Source organism: Pinus tabuliformis, chromosome 8 (genome assembly GCF_031772625.1).
Source record: "Pinus tabuliformis cultivar Carrire ecotype Pingquan chromosome 8, CPIR1, whole genome shotgun sequence".
NCBI lineage: Eukaryota > Viridiplantae > Streptophyta > Pinopsida > Pinales > Pinaceae > Pinus > Pinus tabuliformis.
In genome coordinates this window covers 195363237-195387994 of record NC_142294.1, presented here as the reverse complement: position 1 = coordinate 195387994, position 24758 = coordinate 195363237, and the positions used below count along the sequence as shown (strand labels likewise).

General features: G+C 38.3%; 1 protein-coding gene across 3 annotated transcripts in view; it reads right to left on the bottom strand.

Annotated features, from left to right (window-relative positions):
- CEST (death domain associated protein) overlaps nt 1-24758 on the bottom strand; it is a 276089-nt gene that overhangs the window by 57100 nt on the left and 194231 nt on the right. For 2 of the 3 annotated variants that reach the window (XM_089371939.1, XM_089371938.1), the window contains one exon: nt 1470-1640. The exons of the other annotated variant lie outside the window; for it this stretch is intronic. In XM_089371939.1, coding sequence (XP_089228065.1) covers nt 1470-1640 — 171 coding nt within the window. The remainder of the gene's footprint in view (nt 1-1469; nt 1641-24758) is intronic. 3 annotated transcript variants of the gene reach the window in all.

Below are 24758 nucleotides of genomic sequence, written 5' to 3'. Positions count from 1 at the left end.
GAATGTGCTAATTGTGCCCTAATTATTGAAAATCAATTTTGGAAGGCTTTCTAGTTGAGTATTGCATATGTTATTCAATGTATGGCATGTAATGAATGTTCCTAGTGGAGGATATTCTTGAACTCTCCATGAAATTCCATTATCTCTTGAAGTGGGTAAATGTTTAGAATTGGTACCTACGACATCAATTTTAAGCCTCCTTAGAGATTATTTAGCTCATCTTGAACATCCTAAAACTCCATATGCCCAAAGAACAAGGCATTAATACAAGTCCTTGGTGGTCATCTCTACTTTTCATCCATAATTTTTCCTCTCAAAATTTGGTCCTTTTAAGGCTAGGGAAAAAATCTAGGGCTTGCAACGAAATTTTGGGGAGGAGGATTTTTCAAGAATTCGAGAGCCTAAACATCAAGCTTAGGGTCTAGGCTACCTATGCTCTAAGTTTGGTGGGCATGCACTCAATTTTCATCCATAAAATATCTTGCCTTAGGTGTTGCTCCAAGAGGCAAACCCTGGTTTCTTCTCCCTCCACTTGAGGACTTCCATGAAGGTTGTATGAGCTTAGTACTTGTTGAGGTATATCATAAGAAGCCTTTTCTCTCGGGCCTTGACCTTGTGAATACCTATTACCATCAGAAAACCTCAAAACCCTAGGTCTTGTGCCTTCTTTTCTAGGGCTTTTCTTAGAGAGCGATTTGTTTTTTTGAAGCCTCGTACCTTTATTGAGCCTCTCATTCGAATGAGATCTAGCTCCATCACCTTGTACCTTCAACCCTAGAATATCTATTATAGGTGATCATAATCATATTGGGACTCTTCCCATTGGTGAAAATCTGTAAAGAGCGGGGGACCTTGGTTGTGGTGACAATGGGGACCTTGTCAGCACTCGATCTAGATTTTTGTCCTTTAGGCTTTCCCTCCCTAAGGCCTGTTAGATTTTGTGGTAATAAGGTCTTTCCCATTAATTTATTCATTATACTAAAGTACTTCATGTACATTTATTTACATAAAAGTAAAAACCTATTTACTAAAGAATGACCATCAATATTAATTACACTAACAATTGTGCTGCATGACAAAATAAGTTACAAGGCAATGTGACTGTAACGCCTTATAAGAAAACTTAAGGCTTGAAGATGGTGATACTGTATACAGCAAGCCAAACCTCTAGACCTAGAGTGAGATAACAATAAAAGTTCATTCTATTAAATAACTTTGTTGTGACTGTCATAGAAGTCAACCAGGGGGTACTACCAAGGGCACATGTCCAAGATTTTTATCAAAACACATAAGTAATTCAAAGACAAGACTAGCAAAACCAATGACTCATCAGCATTTTTTTGTTTGTAGGACCATGCAGCAATGCAGAACTATGATACGTAAAGTAGAAGCATGGCTCCAAGGTCCAGCAAAAGCATGCAAACGTACATGAAGGAAGTAGAGAATGGTAGAGCTAAATGATGATTTACCACAACAGGTGGCAAAGAATCACCCATACTTTTCTTGTTTTCTGCAGGAATTTCAGTCAGTGTGTCTAAATCAACTTTAGCCCTTTGTGCAGCTACTTTTGGATCAACGCCTGTTGCTGTTACTTGTGCATATGGTGACAGCATTGGATTCCTCTTATTGACCACCTCTATCTGAAAAATTTGAGAGAAATAAAAGGAATGACATTAATAACCAGCCTTCCAGGTAAAAGAACCATTCAATAACTCATATGGTAAGGTTCGAATTGGGAATTACAAGTAAAGCAAGATCAATAAGCAAGTTCCAAATGACCAATCATTAAACCATTGGCTAGGCTAGGGAACAAATATTTTTTTGAATGTGAATCCTCAAAACATATGTAAGGCACAATTAAACACTACTAGGTCATTGCAACATCTCTAACATGCAAACAATATGGCTTTAAGGTTTCTAGGATGTCATAGGACACAATCGAATCGATTTTCAATGCCAATCAGGGACTTTGCACTCCAAATAATAAAGACAATGAATGTATTTGATCAAGGGAATTAACTACAAGGCCTTGCCAATTTCCACAAGGGGAATGGTATATTTGTGTACAATTTTTTTTAAACAATAATGCCTTGACTAGAAGGTTGATGTAGCTAATGGTTAGGGATTTACACAGGCAACCAATCTGAATGGATCACAACCTTAATCCATTCATTCCTATGGTTGAGGCTTAAAGATAATGACACTACAAGACAAACATTGAGACCTAAAGTGGGATAACAATCAAAATTCAGTTTACTGAGGAACTTTGGGGAGATTTTCATAGAGGTCAATAGGAGGTACCACAGAGAACACTTTTCCAAGAGTTTATCAAAGAAGGTAAATAATTCAAAGACAATACTAGCAAAACCACCAGTTCGTCTAATTAAATAAGGCTAGTAAATCAAAGAGAAGATTAGCAAAACAAATGACTCGTAAATTTATTCTTTTTAGTAAGAAGACCATGCAGCAAGACCCAAACCATAATAAGTGGGAACATAATTGTCGCACCAAAATCCTTGGAGAGGGAACGCCCTCTAACACTTAGTGGTAATGGGAAGGAGAGTCCAACCCACTTTACAATTTGTTTAAGACCATTTAGCCATTGAGTAAGCACACCACTGAAGGTTACTTGCAGACAATCCCAAGCATTTCAAAAAATGGACTAACCCTAAGAATGACGAAAGAAATATTTTGTTTATGTTGAAAAATTCAGCTCCAAAAACAATGCAACAAGACCAAATTTAGAAGTGGATTCAAACTCAACAAGACTTAGCTAAAAATTGGGAAAAACTCAACACCAAAATCGTTCAAAAGGAGAGTCTCTTTTCCATTTTTGGATTTATGTTTGATATTCATAAGATTTTCCTTCCACCAATGAATTAGACTCACCGAGAAGGGAATAATCTATGACCACTCACAAGTCTAACTCACTTTTGGCATGTTTGACTCATAGACAAAGAGTTAGATTCAAGGCCGAGTTCACTTGGCTCAACAACAAGGTCAAACAAGGTTTGACTCAAATGTACTTAGAAGACTTGGCGATATATTCAACTATGGTTCAAGTTGGTCAAAGATGACACTAAGGCTGTGAATGGAACTTATGATTTGAATTAGGACTACAACAAGACAATTTTATTATAACATGAAAAATTGAAGGCATTAATGAAGAAGTTGAAGCACAAACCAATGACCAACATGACAAAAAAATATGGTCATGAAAACACTGCTACCATGTAATGTCCCAAATGAAAAAAAATTGGAACAAGCACTTCACATAAAATTACTATTCACTTAACAAAAGATTGCCATGTAAAAATAAACAAATAGAGCATTGCAATTCCATAACACAATCGACAAGAAAACTCTCAACTTTATTAAATTAGATAAACAGGGGTTTTACATGTTGGGAAAACCAAAATAGTTGAGATAAAACTGGCCTCAAATAGACCTACAATAATGCCGCAATCGGCCTCCAAACAAACTGAAATCAATAAACTGCAACTTGTGAACCCTGAATGGATCCAATGTTGCACGAAGCGGGGACGAAACGGAGACGTTTTTTGGAAGCGAGGACGCGGAAGCGTCATTTTCCAAAAATCTAGGAAGCGAAGCGTCTGCTATATATATATATATATATATATATATATATATATATATTGTTTTGCATTTATACTCAAAACAAACATCCCAAATACCAAATTAGTTGTAGAAGACATGAAAACATGCATATTTTGCATAAATCAAGATAGATATAGCATCCATTGTATATTAATGATTAATTATTCGAGCATCAACCATTTAGATGCATCAACCATCTAGAATCTAGATTCTTCTCCTCTTGTCTAGCCTTTGCCTCTACCTCGATTGTCTAGGGATATTAGTCAACAGTGCCAAATTTTGATCAAACTACCTAATTCAAGACTTAAAATATGGTAGAAAAAGCTTAACATGCTTGATCGATGATTTTGACTTGATTGAAAGGTAATTTTTTGCTAAGGGCATGACAAAGGAGTTCAACAATTAATACCACCAACACTAGGGTACATATAGGGCTTGGTGCTCTTGATTAAATGGTAATTGCATACCTTCATACTTGATATAATCTAATGAAATGCCACAATCCCATTGATCCTGAATTCCTGAAAACTGTTAAGTCTGCTGAATTTTGAATAGGATATAAAATTCTACTTTCTCTATATGAAGTCCAATGAGGCTGGAACCACTCTCAAACATCCTGAGTCATTTCATGGTAATGTTAAAAATTTAAAAAAAAGATGAAAATGAAAAATAAAGGAGAATGTCACTTTTACTTTAAGAATTTTACATTACCATGAGGGAGCATCTGCTATATTTATATTTTTTTATATTTTTTTTGCCTTCATTCCTCACCCTAACCCAAGGTGGACCCACCCCCAACAAGCAAACTCACTAAAAAATAAAAAATAAAATAAAATCAATTTTCTTAGGCCGCGCGGCGCACTTTTCCGAAGCGCATACGGAATCGTATGGGAATTGTACGATTTGGCCTCCAAAGCGTCGCGCTTTGTACAGCTGAAGCGTCATACGAAATGCGCTTCGGAGATTCCGAAACGTGTTTCGGAGGGACGCTTCCAGAATTTCCAGGAAGCGTCATTATCAGTCCGAAACGCATTTCGGAAGCGCGTTTCGGGAGGCGCTTCCTGGACACATCCGTACGGACAGCGCTCCGGGGGTTAGATCCGCGGGGGTGGACGTTTCTTGTAACATTGAATGGATCCACCAAGGTAAGAGATGGGTGCTCGCCACTCTCACTGAATCACTCGAGGGTTTCCATCCTATGGATACTGATGGAGTAGAGAACTGGATTCTCAAAACCTCACCACAAAGACAATACACAAATCCAAGATATCTCCAAATGATCTCCTCCTCCCCTTTTATAGATCTGATGGATAGATCTTCAAGCCTCTGAGAGCATGTTATTTTATTATTCTATTATTATTCTAGAATCTCCTCCCTTGACTTTATCTTAATTGACCTTTTAATTTTATTTTATTTCACTTAAGTCACTTTTGGCCCATTTTCTCCAATTAATTATTTTCCTTAATTAAATGACTAATTAAAGTCATTTTTAACTAAGGAAAATGGTAAATTGCCCACCATATGTTGATTTGAGGTAGCATCGGATGTGCTCTAGCCATGAAAATTGGTGGAGAGGTTAAAGCACATGAGATCTCCACGATCCAGAAATGGTTTGGGCAGATTCTACCCAGTTAAGGAGATATTATAATAATTAATATTTTTAATGGAGTTCCTAAGTCTAAACTTAGGAAAAATAAAATATTAATAGGTATTAGTATAAAACTGGGTTAGAAGGTTCCAAATGACATGGATGAAGCCAAATCTAATCTTAGCCATTGATTAGAGATGTAATCTCAGCCGTTGAAGGACCAACATGAAAAGTATAAGAGGAGGCTTAAGGGTCAGTTGGAGAACACACTAGAGTGATCATTCATTCGATTTTCTAGAGTGGGGCTTGCTAAGAAAAGTCGAATCAGTAATCAGTTTGCAGCGAGGGGCAGTGAGTACGAGACAAAGAGGCAGAGATAGTGCAGGAAGACCAGCGCAGAGGCAGAGAGCCAGATGCAGAAGCCAGAGGGAGCCACGCAGAGGGTAGCAAAGATAATGCAGAGGCCAGGAGGGCCTGCGTCATCCACGCAGAGGTTGCTGGAGTGACACAGAGAGCCAGAGAAGTTTTGCAAAGCCTCAAAGAGCTGATGCAGGGGGTTTCCAGGCTGATGCAAATGCCGGGAGGGCTGAAACATTGCTTCGGTTGTGCTGGAGAGGGTTTCATGGGAAGATTTTTTGAATATCTGCTTCTGAATAGAGAGGTATTACTGTCGGATTATTTTCTCTGTCGAGTGAGCCAATTTTGCACCCAGTTGTACTCAGATAGACTGCATAATAAAATAATCCTCAGAATTGGTACACCGGTTTTCCCGCATTGGGATTTTCCGGGGACGAGCTGTCCAAAAATAACAGTGTCACTTGTGTGTTTGCTATTTCTTTCAGTTGTTGATTTGTAGATGGTTGAGACTGTATTGTGTTTATTTCGATATTTAGTTGTTTAAATAACTTGTTCATAATTAAGAAGTAGGAGAAATAAACCAGAGAATACAAATAAAATTTCTAACGAGTAATACTTAGAAATTTCAACATGGTATTAGAGGGTGGTTGCAGATCACAAGAGAGCTAAAGGCACCAGCTGAAATAGAGCATTTGCAGCAGAAACAATTGTCCAGAGTGACAAAAGTTGTTCTTAGCAAAAAGCGATGGAGAAGGGTTGACACGAGGGACTACGTCATCAGTTCGGGCCAGAGAGAGGTCAGCGCAAAGGCTGAGGAGGGCAAAAAAGACTCACAAAGAGCCACACAAAGACCATGAGGGTTGACGCAGTTGGCTTGGGGAGCATTTCAGCCAGTGTCGGCATTGCGCAGAGCGTAGAGGCTCAATCTTTCGGTTGCTGGGGCTTAGGAAGTTGTGGGCAGTTTGCGAGGAGTGAAGTTGGTGGGGTGTTGTTGTTGTCGAGACAGAACAGTACCTAACAGGGCAAAACCAAGGTAGAGGGAGCCGCTACCTAGGCGGATTTCTAGCCAAGAAATCCATATCAATGTTATAGGTGCATAGGAGATAGGAGAGGTGCGACTTGACGGTAGGCAGGCGAATTTCCAGATGGGAAGTAGAGACTCAGAAGAAGTCGAAGAGAGAACTTCCAGAGGGAAGTAGAGACTCGGAGGAGTCGAAAGGAAGAGTAGAGAGATGGTCATGGATGGACTGAGGGATCAAGACAAGCTGGACGGGGCGTCCAACTTTGTTGTCTGGAGGGCCAGGATCCTGTCCATTCTAGATAGACATCGCATCAAGGCCTTCGCCTTGAGAACAATGGCTATCCCAGTTGACCTAGCTGACATTGAAAAGTACGAGGAAGCAATGGCCAAGGCGAAATGTATAATCCTGGATGGGGTCAAGGATCATGTGGTCCAACATATGGCTGAGAAGGAGACAACAAAGCAAATGTGGGACGCCTTGAAGACATTGTACCAGCATACTTTCGTGCAGAGGAAGATTGTACTAGAGAATCAACTGCGGTCATACCAGATGCAGAAGGGGGAGCAGATATATCACTTCCTCCGCAAATTGAAGGAGATCCGGGACCAACTAACTTCCAGAGGGGCCACGCCGGATTAGGGGTTGATGGTGACAACCGCCCTAAACGCAGTCTCCGAGGAGTGGGAGAAACTTGTCCAGAGTATTCTGAGCAGGGCGAATCTTCCAGATTGAGAAGAACTGTGGGCAACTTTTTGCCAAGAAGAGATCAGACAGTTGTCCAAGACGGGAAGTAGCAGCAAAGGAGTCTGGATCAAGAAAGAGGAGGAAGAGGATGCAGCTCTAGCATCTGCAGGGAAGTAGGAGAAGAGGAAGAAAAAGGACCTCTCCAAGATTAAGTGCTTCAATTGTGGGGAACTGGGGCATTATGCGAACCAGTGTCCGAGGAAGAAGACTAAGGAAGAGGCGTCTGACTCCAAGGCAGCGCCAGCAAAGGAGGAAAAGGAGGTAGAGGAGGATGATGATTGTGCCATGAGTGCTCATGTACCTCTAGAGAAGAGGTGGGGAGACATCGAGTTGTAGTCAGGAAGACTACAGGCAATGAGGGGCAGAATCCTTGAGGTACCCAAACTCTTGGATTATACCTTGCAACGAGAGCCCCAAAGTGAGAAGTAGCAGAATGGCGGATGTTGGTAGAAACAGATGCAGGTGAAGCGACAGAGAGTGCTAGGTGCAGCGCAAAGCTAGCAGGCTGTAGCAGTGAGAGAGGCATAGAGGAGGTTGCAACAGTGCAGAATAGCACAGAGAGGTGTACAGCGGTGCGAGAGGCAGGGAGTTGTTGCAGCAACGCAGAGGCAGTATAGGGAGCACGAGATAGCACAGAGAGAGCTTCAGCATCGGGAGTGTTTCTAGCCTGACAAGGATGTCAGTAGTTGGGTGGATCAGTTACTTCTCAGTAACTGAGTTGCAGTGCAGTAGCAGTTAGCAGTAGCATGATGCAACATGATGAGAAGGGCTTGCAGTGCAGATGCAGTGTTGGGAGAAAGGACCAGCAGCAGCATGGATGCAGAGGGAGCTTCCGTACATATGCAACAGTGGCAGTGGCAGGGCCTTGGGCAGCAGTACAGAGGACGTTGGGCGGGGAGGCATAGCATCAACACAGGTACCGATGCCATATAATCAGAGTAATGCTCTGTGTGGAGTATTACTAGAGCACAGTGCTTACTAGGAGGGAGTGTTGATTTGGGGTAGCATCGGATGTTCTCTAGCCATGAAAATTGGTGGAGAGGCTAAAGAACATGAGATCTCCAAGACCCAGAAATGGTTTGGGCAGATTCTAACCGGTTTGGGAGATATTAAAATAATTAATATTTTTAATGGAGTTCCTAAGTCTAAACTTAGGAAAAATAAAATATCAATGGGTATTAATATAAAACTGGGTTAGAAGGTTCCAAAAGTCATGGATCAAGCCAAATATAATCTTAGCCGTTGATTAGAGATTTAATCTCGGCCGTTGATGGACCAACAAGAAAAGTCTAAGAGGAGGCTTGAGGGTCAGTTGGAGAACACACCAAGAGAGATCAAGAATTCGATTTTCTGGGGCAAGCTTTGCTAAGAAAAGTCGAATCAGTGATCAGTTTGCAGCGAGGGGCAGTGAGTACGAGACAAAGAGGCAGATATAGTGTCCAAAGACCAGCGCAGAGGTAGAGAGCCAAACCCAAAAGCCAGAAGGAGCCACACAGAGGCTAGCAGGGAAAACGTAGAGGCCAGGAGGGCCTGCGTCATCCACGCAGAGGCTGTTGGAGTGACACAGAGAGCTAGAGAGGTTGCGCAAAGCCTCAGAGAGCTGACGCAAGGGGTTTTCAGGCTGACACAGTGCTTCAATTGTGCTGGAGAGGGTTTTGTGGGGCAAATTTTATGAATATCTGCTTCCGAATAAAGAGGTATTACTGCCGGATTATTTTCTCTGTCGGGTGAGCCAGTTTGGCATCCAATTGTACTCAAATAGACTGCATAATAAAATAACCCTCAGAATTGTTGCACCGGTTTTCCTGCATTGGGTTTTTCCGAGGATGAGTTATCCAAAACTAACGGTGTCACTTGTGTGTTTACTATTTCTTTCAACAATTGATCTGTAGATGGTTGAGATTGTATTGTGTTTATTTCGATATTTATATGTTTAAATAACTTGTTCGTAATTAACAAGTAGGAGAAATAAACTAGAGAATATAGATAAACTTTCTAACGGGTAATACTTAGAAATTTCAACACCATACTCTCTTCGGCCACTGGAAGTCACTTCTTAGCATCCCATCTTGTAGATCTTCTCGTTCTGGTTCCAACGAGCTATTACACTGAGGTGTTCCATCAATTAATCTCCATGGAATGCCACCTCGAGCATAATTAATTAAGTTATGCCAATAATAACTCCTTTTTACAGGAATTACTAGAAAGTCACAGAACCAAAAACGAGATCTGTGGAACTGCTCATGATGATGAATATAGATAAAATTTCTAACGGGTAATACTTAGAAATTTCAACACCATACTCTCTTTGGCCACTGGAAGTCACTTCTCAACATCCCATCTTGTAGATCTTCTCGTTCTGGAAATAAACCAGAGAATATAGATAAAATTTCTAATGGGTAATACTTAGAAATTCCAACACCATACTCTCTTCGACCACTGGAAGTCACTTCTCAGCATCCCATCTTGTACATCTTCTCGTTCTGGTTCCAACGAGCTATTACACTGAGGTGTTCCATCAATTAATCTCCGTGGAATGCCACCTCGAGCATAATTAATTAAGTTATGCCAATAATAACCCCCTTTTACAAGAATTACCAAAAAGTCACAGAACCAAAAATGAGATCTGTGGAACTGTTCATGATGATGAATATGTCAAGCAAATGTCATTGGACCCCATAAAAACTCCTCATAACTCTATCAGGACCCCTGATGACATAAACCTGCTCCACTGACTTGGCCATCCCCTACCCTAGAAATCCACCCTGGTTGTACTATGGAGAAAAATAAAAATGGGGACACTACAGTCGTCCCACCCCAAGATTGTTTGCCCTGAAGCAATCCAAATCGGTGGACCAATCTGGTGGCCCAAGGCAACTAAGACCCAGTGCCCAGATCCCATATGAACCATTAGGTGATGCCTTGCTCCTGTGTCAACCCACCATGAATGGAGCCGTCAATGCCCGGATCCCAGACTAATCTCTGACTGACCCTGTCATCAACAAATCCTCCTGGATCCCAATGCCACCAAGAACAAGTATCAAGGCTCCAAGGCTCTTGTTGTGCTATATCTCCAACCATGAATGTTGCTCCATCCACTACGTACCAACTCATCATCTCTCTCCAATCCAATCCTCGGCATAAACCAAAGTCAATCTCATCATACTGATGTTGTGCTGAAATACTGATGAGTTGCCAGCCTACATCATATTGCCAGTTGAAGCATGTAATATCCTTCACCTCTAAGGGCTCCTGCAGTACATTGCTCCTGACTAAAAATGATAATACATCAATAGGGTACCAGCTCATGATCTCTCGCCAATCCAACGCATGGACACCTATGTAAGGAACAAGTCTATTGGGCTAATATGGGTCCCTACTCAACTGATGATGCTCTATCTAAACAATCAAAACATGTCCAAGAAATCCTACCTCTCTCCCTCTAATGGGAAAAACTGGGCAAACTGTGCTGCAAGCCCTATCTATCAACTCCTAGAGAGGGCTGTTGCCTGAAAATGTTGCATCTTTGCTAACTGCCACTACCTTTGTTTGAACTTTGCACCTCATCAATGGTTGGCCCTAAGGATGGTTGCTCATCCTCCTCCATCATGGGCTCAACATGAACCTCCAACTAGCTCTCCCCAAAAGGCTCATCATGCATAATGCGCATATCATCCTCCCGAGCTGACTCATGCTCCACCATATGCTACTCCTGCCGAATCATCACAGGTGACCCATCATCCCAAATGTCTCACATAGGATCCATTAACTGCTCACCATACACACTAGAATATAAATTTGGCTTTCTCTCAACAACTCCACGTGACTGCTCATTGTAAAAATCTAGCCTGTTGTCTACAACACTATATGACCTGTGCCCCTCGAAGGCATCTTCGTATGAACCCATGGGCTCATCCAAAGAAGAATCCTCACTCTGATGGTCAGAAGGAATCTCCATCTGCTCTACCTCTGTCATCTCCTCAATGTCACTCAAACATGAGTGGTCAGGTCCCCAAGGTCCCTTGCAGATGAAGAAAAGTCCCTTCCTCCTCAGCTCATTCTTGTTGCATGATCCACCAAACCTGAGCAGCTCCTCCCTGGTCAACTGTCTCCTGAACAACCCAATGTTCTGCTCAACCAACCTTTTGGCTAGCTCATAAGCAGCAGGTGAGACCAACTGCTCTCTCCTCCAAACAGACAACAATCGAGACTGCAACTCCTAGCAAATGGCATCACGACCTCTCATACATTATGACAAGATGGACTGCATGTGTGCTATGACTGTGCCAGGGTGATGTTTCCTAACGCTGAAGAAGCATTGGAACATCTGTAGGATCAAACCATCACAATCTAGATCAAACATGATTTCATAAGTTCTGACCATGGCCACAACTTCTAAAATCTCCAACTTCTTCCCAAAGGTAGAGCCTGCACTGTTGTCCAAATCCTGGAAAGTCTCTACTATCAATCTGAAAACTCTCCTCATAACATCATCATTGTAAAGAGCTATAGGGGTGGTTAGTCTCATGATGTTACTGAGACAAGATGCAACTAGAAGTCTAACCCCTTCACAAGGTTCCTCCAAGAACTTGTGTTGTATGAGAGCAAGCATAGCTAGTTCTAGAGCCCAAATTAATTTCTTCCCTTCTAACTGGCTCACTTTGGGAAGGAGGGCATCTAGTTCATCAAGTTTGAAGAGAATCTTCCATGCAACCCTCATGTGCTTCAAATCTGTCCCAAGTGCAAATATTTTGTGTCCTATTTCTTGCTCCTTCTACACATCCTTTGGTTGTTCTCTCTGAAGAATGGTATAGACCCCTGTTGAGAAAGGTTTGTTGTTTTGCTTGGGTGCATGGTGGTTCAAGGAACAAATTTTTGTGTTATTAAATCTTCTCAGGTCATTCAAGAATGTTGTGAGCCTCTCCATGTTTGAGTTCAATGATGACAAGAATATCTGTGATAATGGGGCCACAGTTTTCTGAGTTTGTTGTATTTCTCTGGGAAGTGTTTTAACAAACAGTTTGATGACAAACTGTTGTAGGTGTCTTTGTTGCTTTATATCATAAATAATGAAGAATATGCATGCAACAACCCAACTCAGGAATGAGGGTTATAGGAATACCCACATACATTTAGCATTGTAATATTGATGCTACAGCCATCAAACCAAAGGCATCTTGAACAAACTAACCCAGAAATACAAATGATACTGCTACAAAATTGTGAACTAAGAAATATTCATCGGGCAGCCATGCATTAACTGAAAACAACAGTGGCACAATAATAAGGAACCTGATATACAAGAGTCTGCAAGGTGTTCTTCAAGATGTTGATCAGCTTCCCAATTGATTTTAGCAGTGCCTTTCCAGGTGTAAGTTCCCAACGGTACTATGAATTCTCCCACTGTCACAGTTCACCAAATAAGCAGTGAACATATATATACAGCCTGTGAACCTCACGTTTGATAGGCAGAAGTGCTATGCGCTGCTCTTTATTCGAACTTCCACTCTAAAGTTCAGAATCTCTCCCATTGCGGCCACGATCAGAAGAGGATGGAACACTGCCTTGATAATGATGGTTTCATCCCTGGTAGAAGGAATAATACGCCCAGCAAGAGATCTTGACCAAGATTTTGATTTCCAGATGAATCTGATCCCCAAATATAAACTGCTACAGGCACCGAAATGCACTTTCAGATCTGGGACAGGAATGATCTCCTTGGCACAATTTCTTGAGCAAATGTCACATGGCCTCTTTCAAGAAATTGACTGCTACAGGAAATTTATGAGGGCCTGCTACTAAGCAAAGGAATGGCTCAGTCAGGTTTGGAATGAAAAATATTCAACCCACTTAGATCATACAACAATTTGGCCCAGTGTTTCTTGGGAGCGGGAGCGAAAGCAGGGAGCAGGAGCGACATTTTCAGAAGCTCCTGGTTTGGGAGCGAATCCCGGAGCGTTTTTTATATAATATATATATTTTTTATATTTTGATACATATATGTCCACAAAAACATGTAGAATAATGAATTAGATATAAAAAACATAAAAAAAAAACATAGATTGAACCATATAACAACAATCATCTAGAAGCTATAATCTTCATCAACCACGTCCACAAGTTAGTAACATAGTAACATACAACATATTGAGTCTCATGATTCATCAATCTTAAAGTTTCAAGCTTTCAAAATTCAATATATAACATTTATCATCATTGATCACCAAAGTTGTACTTGCAAGCTAAGTGTAACCATTACAACAAATAATATCTAACATGAAATGAAATGTTATAAAATGAAATGAAATGAAACAACTTTCAACTTTCATGAAGCATCATATTCATAATTCATTACTAATGAATTAGAATTGCCAACTTCAAACTTAAATTGTCATATATTGTTTAAAAAAATATCATAATAAATATGAAAGAGTCAATAGTTATAAAAACTACTAGAAACTAGAAAAGAGAAGTAAATCTATTATCTATTTCTTATGCTTGGGCCTCTTGCCACCATGAAAAATGTCTAATTTTTTAGTCTTGTTGGAAAATAAGGATCTTTGTCATTAATATCACCCTCTACGCATTAATATCCAGAGGTATCTTTGTCATTACCTCTGTATTTGTATAGGGATCTTTGTCATTAATATCACCCTCTAAGCATTAACACAACATTGAAAAAGCATAGCATGTCAAGTCAAGATTTTGTTTGAGTGATGCATACATTTTTAGAAGGGTCATGATAGAGGAGTTCGACAACCAATGTCACTAACATTAAGGTACATAGAGGGATTGGTGCTCTTGATTAAATACGAGTTCCATTCCCTAATACATGACAAAATTCAATGGAAACATTGCAATCCCCCAATTCTGAAATCCTGAAAAACTGATAAGTTTGTTGGAATTTGAAGGAAATCTAAAATTCTACTTTCTCCATATGAAATCCAATGAGGCCAGAACCACTCTCAAACATCCTGAGTCATTTCATGGTAATGTTAAAAATTTAAGTAAAAGGATGTCACTTTTACTTTAAAAATTTAACATTACCATGAATAGCATATCAATACTAGGGCCATAGACTTGATCATTAAGCAGCCCCATTCAAAAATTATTTGTTCCTTTCAAAAAAAATTGCATTTCGAAAATTACTACAAAAAAAAATTACAAAAAAGGCAAAACGCTCCCAAAAAGGCAGGGAGCGAAATTTTTTTTACCGACCCACTCCCCAGTCGCTCCCGCCTGGAGTGCGAATTGGGAGCAAGATCCGAGGGGGGGGGGGCGCTCCCCCGCAACACTGATTTGGCCTGTTGGCGCCAAAACAAATTCAGTTCCCTCTCTGAATATAATTCAATTTCTGTGGATGGAACCCTTGAGAAAACAAGGGAGGATTTGGCATATGTCTTGGAGCACTGGACAGTCCATTTTTTTTTTCAACACAGCATAGACGTCACTAGAAATTAATGCTCAGACTTGCCAATCACACTAGTGTTTGGACACACGCTCACAGAAATCTCTTGTAACTTGAAATGGTGGTGGTTCCCTGCAATTAATAATGGGCTCCTTTACAATAATTTTCCCCTGCAAACAATAATCGGCCCTGTTGACCACTACGTGTCAACTACCCATAGCAGTACACCCCCTTTTTTCGCAAAAGGGATAGCACCTGATTGATGTGTCCGTGCCATTCGACAGTCATCATTAGCCCGATCATATTATGTTGTAAACCCAGTCTCCATGTGTAAATTGTAAATAATCTTAGCAGATTTGTGTCATGTATGTATTTGCCTAGGTAAACCTAATTTTCTAGTGATGATCTATGTTCCGAAAGGTTTTTTGTCTCACCGATCTATGATCGGCAGAGTTTTCCTTCAACCTAACCCCAAAGCCGGAATGGATTTTGTCACTAGAATCTTAGGGGAATCCTAGTGTGCTTCGAGTCTATGTAAAAGTAATTTGGGAATAATTCTAACTATTTGGTTAGGTTATTACAAATTGCTTCATCTGCTAGATTATGTTTGTGTCGCAACACTGGGTGGTCTATGACAGTCTATGTCAAATGGGTTTTCCTCGTTGAGATGTAAAATTGTAAAATTCGTGATGTAAAGTGTCTTGAGGGTTAGAAAATGTTTTATCCCCTCATAAGTCCTAGGTCTTAGGTGATTTTTCCAAGAGCTAAGTTCGAGGATCCAAAAATAGAACATAAAAATAATAAAAAAATTAAAAAATAAAAAATAAAAATAATAAAATTAAAAAATAACTAAAAAATAAAAATTTGAAAAATAAAATAAAATAATAATAAGTCAAAAATTTGAGGAAATAAATGCAAGATTTTAATTTTTTAATGTATTAAAACTCATTCAAAATTTTGACAGATGAGATTAAAAGAGATTTTGATCCTCACCGACAGTCGAGATCATTTTGACATGGATCACTTGAACTAGCCGTTGGGAAATTTCCTTTAAATAGGGTGTCAGGGGTCATTTGAGATGATTCGATCTGTGAGTCTTGTGCTGAAGAAAGTTCTCTTGTAATCTTTCTCTTGCGCAATAAAGAAAGACTTTGGAGTTGAAAATCTTGTTGGTGTTACTCTTCTGGAAATGCTGTAAGATGTTTTATTTTTCTGCATAATTTTATTTTCAGCCATTGATGATAGCTTGATGAAAATTGATTTAGGCACAGGTATCTTGTCTGATCTCTGGGGTTTGAATGATAGTTTAATTTCTGAAATATAATGGCAGGTATCTCCATTTTATCTAAATTTCACTGTTGTTTTCTCCCTCTATGTTAATGGTTGGTTTTAAACTGTGCAGGAAATCCTTTTTTCTTTTAGATTACCGAGCGTTGGGGAAGTTCTCGACTGAACCAGCCAACTCCCGGATTGCGTTTTCTGAAAGAGCCCCGCCAGTTTTAATCTCAGGCTTACCATTAAAATTTTGTTGCAGATGCATGAAGGGTATTCTAAAGCACCTCACATTAAATTCAAAATTCTAAAAATATTTATGTGGTATAACGATAAATCTGGCTACCTACAGCCTTCAGTTTGTAAATACTGTAATTATTTAGCTGATTTTCAGGGTTTTTAGTTTCATCTTTGCACATATTGTTTCTGGGTATTCTGTTTTGCTATTGTAGGTTGCAGGACTGAAGAGGAGACTTTTGTTTGAACCCAGATCTAGGTCCTAGAGGGTAAGATCTGGCATCAGCGTCATTTTTTGCAGGGATATTCTTCAAAAAAAATTCAGGTTTTCTAAAGAAATTCGAGAATTTTTTTTTTAGGCTATCTGTTTACTGCCTGGGATTTCATTTTGACAGAAATTTCTCGAATTTTTTTATGGTGTGGCATCCTGTGGTTTCATTTTCGTAGGAAAATTTTCAAAATTTTTTAGTGTATGTGCTGCCCTGAGCCTGCAACAAACCCTTCATGCAGTCAGCTCCACCCTGTGCCTGCGTTTTCTTCAATCTTTAACGCTGCCAGAAATCTGCATAAGAATATAAAAATAAAAAATATATATATAAAAAATAAAAATAAAAAACCGCAGTCCCTTCAAACCACCCGCAGCCATATCTGTACCTGCAATCTACTGCTCCATTACAACACTCCATCTTCTACGTTGTCTTCATAGCTATCCTAAGTTGCAACGGATCCCACTAGGCTCCCTGCGCAGCTCCTCATCCATCCCTGTTCACACTTCTGCCCTTCAACGTGCTGCCCATCTCATTCCCGCGGCATCCCTCATCTCCCTCTGCTATCCGCCAGCATTCTCCCATCTCGCAGCTCTCCAGCGTTCTCCAACTCTCCACGCTGATCGCTATCCATTCCATTCCAGCTCTACGCATATCCCTTCACTGACCTGCGGCCTCCTTTTGCTGTCTTCAGCCGTCCGAACCTGCATACGATCAATAAAATTTCGACCTTCATTTGTTTTATATACATTTAAATTTCATTTTGTTTAGTGTTTTTTTTTTTTATTAGAGTTAGACTTAGCGTAAGTCCCCCTTTTTCCTTTATTTGGTTTGGTTTTATATGTTTTTTTTCTTTTTAGTTTAGTTTGAGTCCCTAAAAATTAAAATAAAAAGTAAAAATTCGATTTTCATAATTAGATTAAATTTTGAATTTTTTTAGTTAGTCTTTAGCTTTAGTTTTAGTTTTGGTTTTCTATTTGATTTAGCTTAGGTTTCATTTCCGTTCAATTTTGTTTCATATTTCTTTTATGATTTCAACTTTATTTTATTTTTAAATCTAAAACATTAATAATTTCAAATAAAATATATATATGTATATAATATAAAAATTAAAAAATCAAAAGAATAAAAAAGGTTTTGATTTTTTCATTTTTTTTAATTTTTTTTAGCTCAACTTTTAATTTTTTTTAGTTTTAGTTTAGTTTAGGACTTTGATTTTAGAATTAGATAATTTTAAATTTTATTTACTTTAGTTTTTGCTTAGTTTAATTTTGTTTCACTTAAAAATATAAAAATTAAAAAAAAATAAAAAAAAAAAAAAATTGAAAAGCTTAACTAAAAATTGAAAATTCATTTTTTGGTGTCTTTTTGTGGTTATCTATATTCCACTTCTTTATAGTTAAATGCGCTTAAATGTTTGTCTAAAGTTAGCTATATGAAAGTGGTAATTGGTTAGCATTTAAATTTCGTGGTCGCTTAAAATATTTGATCTTTTGAAATTTATTTGCTAAAGCATTGCACATCTATTGAATATCTCGCATTTGGAAAAATTAATCTTTGCTTGGGTTATTTTGATGATAAATGATTGTTTTACAAGGTTCATATTTCTTCATCACTTAATCATTAATCATTTAATCATTAACTCCATAAGGCACTAGTACATTAATTTCTAAAATCAATCAGATGCTAAATTGCCTTGCTGTGTCTCCCAACCCAATTGGTCCACAGTTGGTCTTCCTTTGTTCCATAGGGTCTACCCCGCTTAACCTCGAGAGACGGCTTAAACGGAGAGATCGAGGATCAGGGTGAAAGCCCCCGGTCTAAGCGTTGTCATGACAATCTGTGCGACAACATTTTTTGGCGCCACTGCCGGGGACATTTGATATTCGGCGCTTCAACGACATTTTATTGACATTTCCTCATTCATCTTCTCATTTCTCATTTCTTCATTTCAGCGGGTAGCGACAACACATTTTTTGGCGCCGCTGCCACGGACGTTTTATTCTCGGCATTTCAACGACATTCATCTTCTCATTTCTCATCATTCTTTCATCTTTCTCATCTCTCATTTGAGCTGGCAAATTGAATCAACAGTTTTTGGCATCATTTGGATCTTTTCATCACCATATCTTTCGTCATATCAGCACCTACTCTTCAATTCATTTCTTGTTTGGGTGGCGACTCCATTTCTTTTCATTTATTTTTCCCAGACAAGAAGCCTCCCTCATATTTCCCTGTTTGTTGCTTTTGGATCATAGAGTTAGATTCATTGTTCAAGACTTCAAGTGGCGACTCCACTTCTTTCACCTCTTGATTTTCTTGAGCAAAGATCTCTTTCTATCATCCATTTGGTCCCTCGTTATTCATCATGGATTATTCGTTTAAACCATGTCATTTTACTGATGTTCTCCATGATATTCCAGAAGTGCCCATTTCTAGATTACCTTTGTTCTCAGGTGGGGATTCAGTCGCTGATAGAAGGCATTTATGGAGTTTTTATCGTATAACGTTCATGTATTGTAGACTTCCTCAATATAATCATGAAGATGTCCAAATGCGTCTATTTGTACTTTCTTTAGAGGGTAATGCTTTGAATTGGCTTAATAATTGTCCTGAAGACTCTTTCACTTCTTTAGAAGACATTTTCAATGCTTTTAAAGATAGATATGGTTATCCAGATAGCTCGCCTTGTGCCCCTAAAATTGTGTAACAGAATGAAAGTAATCTTATAAAAGGTCCAGCTGTCGATTCTTCATATCAGAATGTGCCATCCACCTGTACCATTGTAGATCAAATCCATGATAGTGGAAAAGCAGGGACAAATTGTAAAAACAGTGTTGACAATGAAAAGGAAGATCAGAAGCAAATTATACAAGAACTAATGCGGCTGATAAAAAATATGGAGATCAATCAAACTAATTACGCCAATGATGTGAGAATTTTATGCACCCACCTGGAAAAACGTAATAAGGAGATGGAGATCATAAAAATTAAACACTCTGATTACATAACCGACATGCAAAATCAACATGCTAAGGAAATTGAGGCCATGAAAATTAATCATGACACAAAAATTAGTTTTATGCAAAGCAAGTAATCAGACTTAGAGGAAAATATGACGACCATGCAAGCAAATCATAAGAAAGAGATAAACACTATGTAGCATTACTTGATGACCATAAAGGAAAAGGACGATAAAGTAATAAAAAATATGGAAGTTAATCAGATATGTCTTCAGAATAAGTTATTGACCATGGAAGAAGACCATGCCAGGGAAATCAGTGTTATAAAGGTTGAACACTCTAATCAGATAGATGCCATTAAAATACAGGTTCAAAAATTTCAACAATGGTCAGAGGATGAAAGAAACTAGGGAAAGTCAATAGATCAGGAGCCTCCTTATCTGTTGCAACAAGCTCCATCTTATTATGAGGTCCTTTGTTCCATTGAAAAGTGGATAATTGAAGGTGACCTGGATAAAAAGGAAATTAATAATCAGGTTGATGCTCACACGGTTAATCCACCAGTGATTGAAGATCAAGTTACTCATGGCACCTGTGAGATTGATCCATCATCCTTGGCACAGCAGATGTAGAATGAAGAAAGACATGTCACGCATATCTTACATACTTCATCTGAGAGCTTTGAAGAAGAAAGTTCCACATCATCAATGATACAGCCTGCCACAACGAAAAAACGCAAAGGAAAAAGAACGAGAAGAAGATTTAATGCATCAGATGGTCGCGAGCAAGCATGATTTTCGGATAGGGAAAAGTCCTACTGTATGTAGAATTGGACATGGCACATCCGATAAGCAGTCGACAAATTTACTTGGAAGCAGGCAAATGCTCAGTATACACTATATTGAACACATCTGATGCCATGGGGCATCCTTTGTATTTCTAACCCTACTCCTTGTTTTTTCAGCATTTTCATTTCTATTTTAGGATTAGATTTACTTTTCATGTTACTAGATAGTTAATAAATGAAGAGCTTATATCTTTCCTGTGCTTAATTCTATATGATGATTTTTGGGTGGACGCTACTTATTTTTTATTGTGTGTTCCGTGGATGCAGATTCTGCATTCTCACATTCCTACAGTGCAGCAACGTGTCCCCAAGTAGAGCCAGGTGTTGACCACTACGTGTCAACTACCCATCATAGTACACTCCCTTTTTTTCGCAAAAGGGATAGCGCCTGATCGATGTGTCCGTGCCATTTGACAGTCATCATCGGCCCGATCATATTATGTTGTAAACCTAGTCTGCATGTGTAAATTTTAAATAATCTTAGCAAATCTGTGTCATTTGCCTAGGTAAACCTAATTTTCAAGTGATGATCGACGTTCCAGAAGGTTTTTTGTCCCACCGATCCATGATCGGCAGAGTTTTCCTTCAGCCTAACCCCAAAGTCGGAATGGATTTTGTCATTAGAATCTTAGGAGAATCCTAGTGTGCTTCGAGTCTATGTAAAAGTAATTTGGGAATAATTCTAACTATTTGGTTAGAATATTACAAATTTCTCGATTTGCTAGATTATGTTTGTGTCGCAAGACTGGGTGGTTTATGAGGGTCTATGTCAAATGGGTTTTCCCCGTTGAGATGTAAAATTGTAAAAGTCATGATGTAAAGTGCCTTGAGGGTTAGAAAATGTTTTATCCCCTCATAAGTCCCAGGTCCTAGGTGATTTTTCCAAAGGCTAAGTTCGAGGATCCAAAAATAAACCATAATAAATAAATAAAATTAAAAACTAAAAAATAAAATTAATAAAATTAAAAAATAACTAAAAAATAAAAATTTGAAAAATAAAATAAAATAATAATAAGTCAAAATTTTGACGAAATAAATGCAAAGTTTTAATTTTTTAATGTATTAAAATGCATTTAAAATTTCGACGGATGAGATTAAAAGAGATTTTGATCCTCACTGACGGTCGAGATCATTTTGACATGGATCACTCGAACTAGCCGTTGGGAAATTTTCCTTTAAATAGGGTGTCAGGGGTCATTTGAGATGATTCGATCTGTGAGTCTTGTGCTGAAGAAAACTCTCTTGTAATCTTTCTCTTGTGCAATAAAGAAAGACTTTGGGGTTGAAAATCTTGCTGGTGTTACTCTTCTGGAAATGTTGTAAGATGTTTTATTTTTCTGCATAATTTTATTTTCAGCCATTGATGATAGCTTGATGAAGATTGATTTAGGCACAGGGATCTTGTCTGATCTCTGGGGTTTGAATGATAGTTTAATTTCTGAAATATAATGGCACGTATCTCCATTTGATCTAAATTTCACCGTTGTTTTATCCCTCTAAGTTAACGGTTGGTTTTAAGCTGTGTAGGAAATCCTTTTTTTTTTAGATTATCGGGCGTTAGGGGAAGTTCTCGGCAGAATCAACCAACTCTCGGATTGCGTTTTCTGAAAGAGCCCAGCCAGTTTTAATCCCGGGCTTACCATTAAAATTTTGTTGCAGATGCATGAAGGGTTTTCTGAAGCACCTCACATTAAGTTTTAAATTCTAAAAATATTTATGTGGCATAACGATAAATCTGGCTACCTAGAGCCTTCAGTTTGTAAATACTGTAATTATTTAGCTGATTTTCAAGGTTTTTAGTTTCATCTTTGCACATATTGTTTCTGGGTATTCTGTTTTGCTATTGCAGGTTGCGGGACTAAAGAGGAGATTTTTGTTTGAAGCCAGATCTAGGCCCTCGAGGGTAAGATCTAGCCTCAGCGTCATTTTTTGCAGGGATATTCTTCAAAAGATTTTCAAGTTTTCTGAAGGAATTCGAGGGTTTTTTTTTTAGGCTCTCTGTTTGCTGTCTGGGATTTTTTTTTTACAGAAATTTCTCGAAATTTTTTATGGTGTGGCATCCTGGGGTTTCATCTTCGCAGGAAATTTTTTCGAAATTCTTTTAGAGTATGTGTTGCCCTGGGCCTGCAACAAACTCTTCATGCAATCAGCTCCACCCTGTGCCTGCGTTTTCTTCAATCTTTAACGCTACCAGAAATCTGCATAAGAATATAAAATTAATATATATATATATATATATATATATAAAACCGCAGTCCCTCCAAACCACCCGTAGCCATATTTGTACCTGCAATTTGCTGCTCCATTACAACGCTCCATCTTCTACGTTGTCTTCATAGCTATCCTAAATTGCAACGGATCCCACTGGGCTCCCTGCGCAGCTCCTCATCCATCCCTGTTCACACTTCTGCCCTTCAACGTGCTGCCCATCTCAGGCATCCCTCATCTCCCTCTATTGTTCGCCAGCATTCTGCCATCCCGCAACTCTCCAGCGTTCTCCAACTCTCCACGCTGATCGTTATCCATTCCATTCCAGCTCCACGCATATCCCTTCACTAACCTGTGGCCTCCTTTTGTTGTCTTCAGAGGTCCGAACCTACATACGATCAATAAAATTTCAACCTTCATTTGTTTTATATATGTTTAAATTTCATTTTGTTTAGTTTTTTTTTTTGTAGAGTTAAACCTAGCATAAGTCCCCCTTTTCCCTTTATTTGGTTTGGTTTTTTTTTTTTTTTTTTTTTTTTTTTTTAGTTTGAGTCCCTAAATATTAAAATAAAAAGTAAAAATTAGATTAAATTTTGAATTTTTTTAGTTAGTCTTTACCTTTAGTTTTCTATTTCATTTAGCTTAGGTTTCATTTCCGTTCAGTTTTGTTTCATATTTCTTTTATGATTTCAATTTTTTTTTAAATCTAAAACATTAAAAATTTCAAATAAAAAATATAAAAATTAAAAAATCAAAAGAATAAAAAGGGTTTTCATTTATTCTTTTTTTTTAGCTTAACTTTTAATTTTTTTTAGTTTTAGTTTAGTTTAGGACTTTGATTTTAGAATTAGATAATTTTAAAATGTATTTACTTTAGCTCTTGCTTAGTTTAATTTTGTTTCATTTAAAAATATAAAAATTAAATAAATAAATAAATAAAAATTAAGAAGCTAAACTAAAAATTGAAAATTCATTTTTTGGTGTCTTTTTGTGGTATCTATGTTCCACTTCTTTATAGTTAAATGCACTTAAATGTTTGTCTAAAGTTAGCTATATGAAAGTGGTAATTGGTTAGCATTTAAATTTCGTGGTTGCTTAAAATATCCAATCTTTTGAAATTTATTTGTTAAAGCATTACGCATCTATTGAATATCTCACATTTGGCAAAATTAATCTTTGCTTGGGTTATTTTGATGATAAATTATTGTTTTACAAGGTTCATATTTCTTCATCATTTAATCATTAACTCCATAAGGCACTGGTACATTAATTTCTAAAATCAATCAGGTGCTAAATTGCCTTGTTGTGTCTCCCAACCTAACTGGTCCACAATTGGTCTTCCTTTGTCCAATAGGGTCTACCCCCCTTAGCCTCGAGAGATTGCTTAAACGAAGAGATCAGGGTCAGGGTGACAGCCCCGGTCTGAGCATTGTCGTGAAAATTTGTGCGACAACATTTTTTGGCGTCATTGCCGGGGGCATTTGATATTCGGCGCTTCAACGACATTTTATTGACATTTCCTCATTCATCTTCTCATTTCTCATTTCTTCATTTCAACCGGTAGCGACAACACATTTTTTGGTGTCGCTGCTGAGGACATTTTATTCTCGCCATTTCAACGACATTCATCTTCTCATTTCTCATCATTCTTTCATCTTTCTCATCTCTCTTTTGAGCTGGCAGATTGAATCAATATTTTTTGGCATCATTTGGATCTTTTCATCACCTTATCTTTCGTCATATCAGCACCTACTCTTCAATTCGTTTCTTGTTTGGGTGGCGACTCCATTTCATTTCATTTATTTTTCCCAGACAAGAAGCCTCCCTCATATCTGCTTGTTTGTTGCTTTTGGATCCTAGAGTTAGATTCATTGTTCAAGACTTCAAATGGCGACTCCACTTCTTTCACCTCTTGATTTTCTTGAGCAAAGATCTCTTTCTATCATCCATTTGGTCCCTCGTTATTCATCATGGATTATTCGTTTAAACCATGTCATCTTACAGATGTTCTCCATGATATTCCAAAAGTGGCCATTTCTAGATTACCTTTGTTCTCAGGTGGGTATTCAGTCGCTGATAGAAGGCATTTATGGAGTTTTTATCGTATAACGTTCATGTATTGTAGACTTCCTCAATATAATCATGAAAATGTCAAAATGCGTCTATTTGTACTTTCTTTAGAGGGTAATGCTTTGAATTGGTTTAATAATTGTCCTGAAGACTCTTTC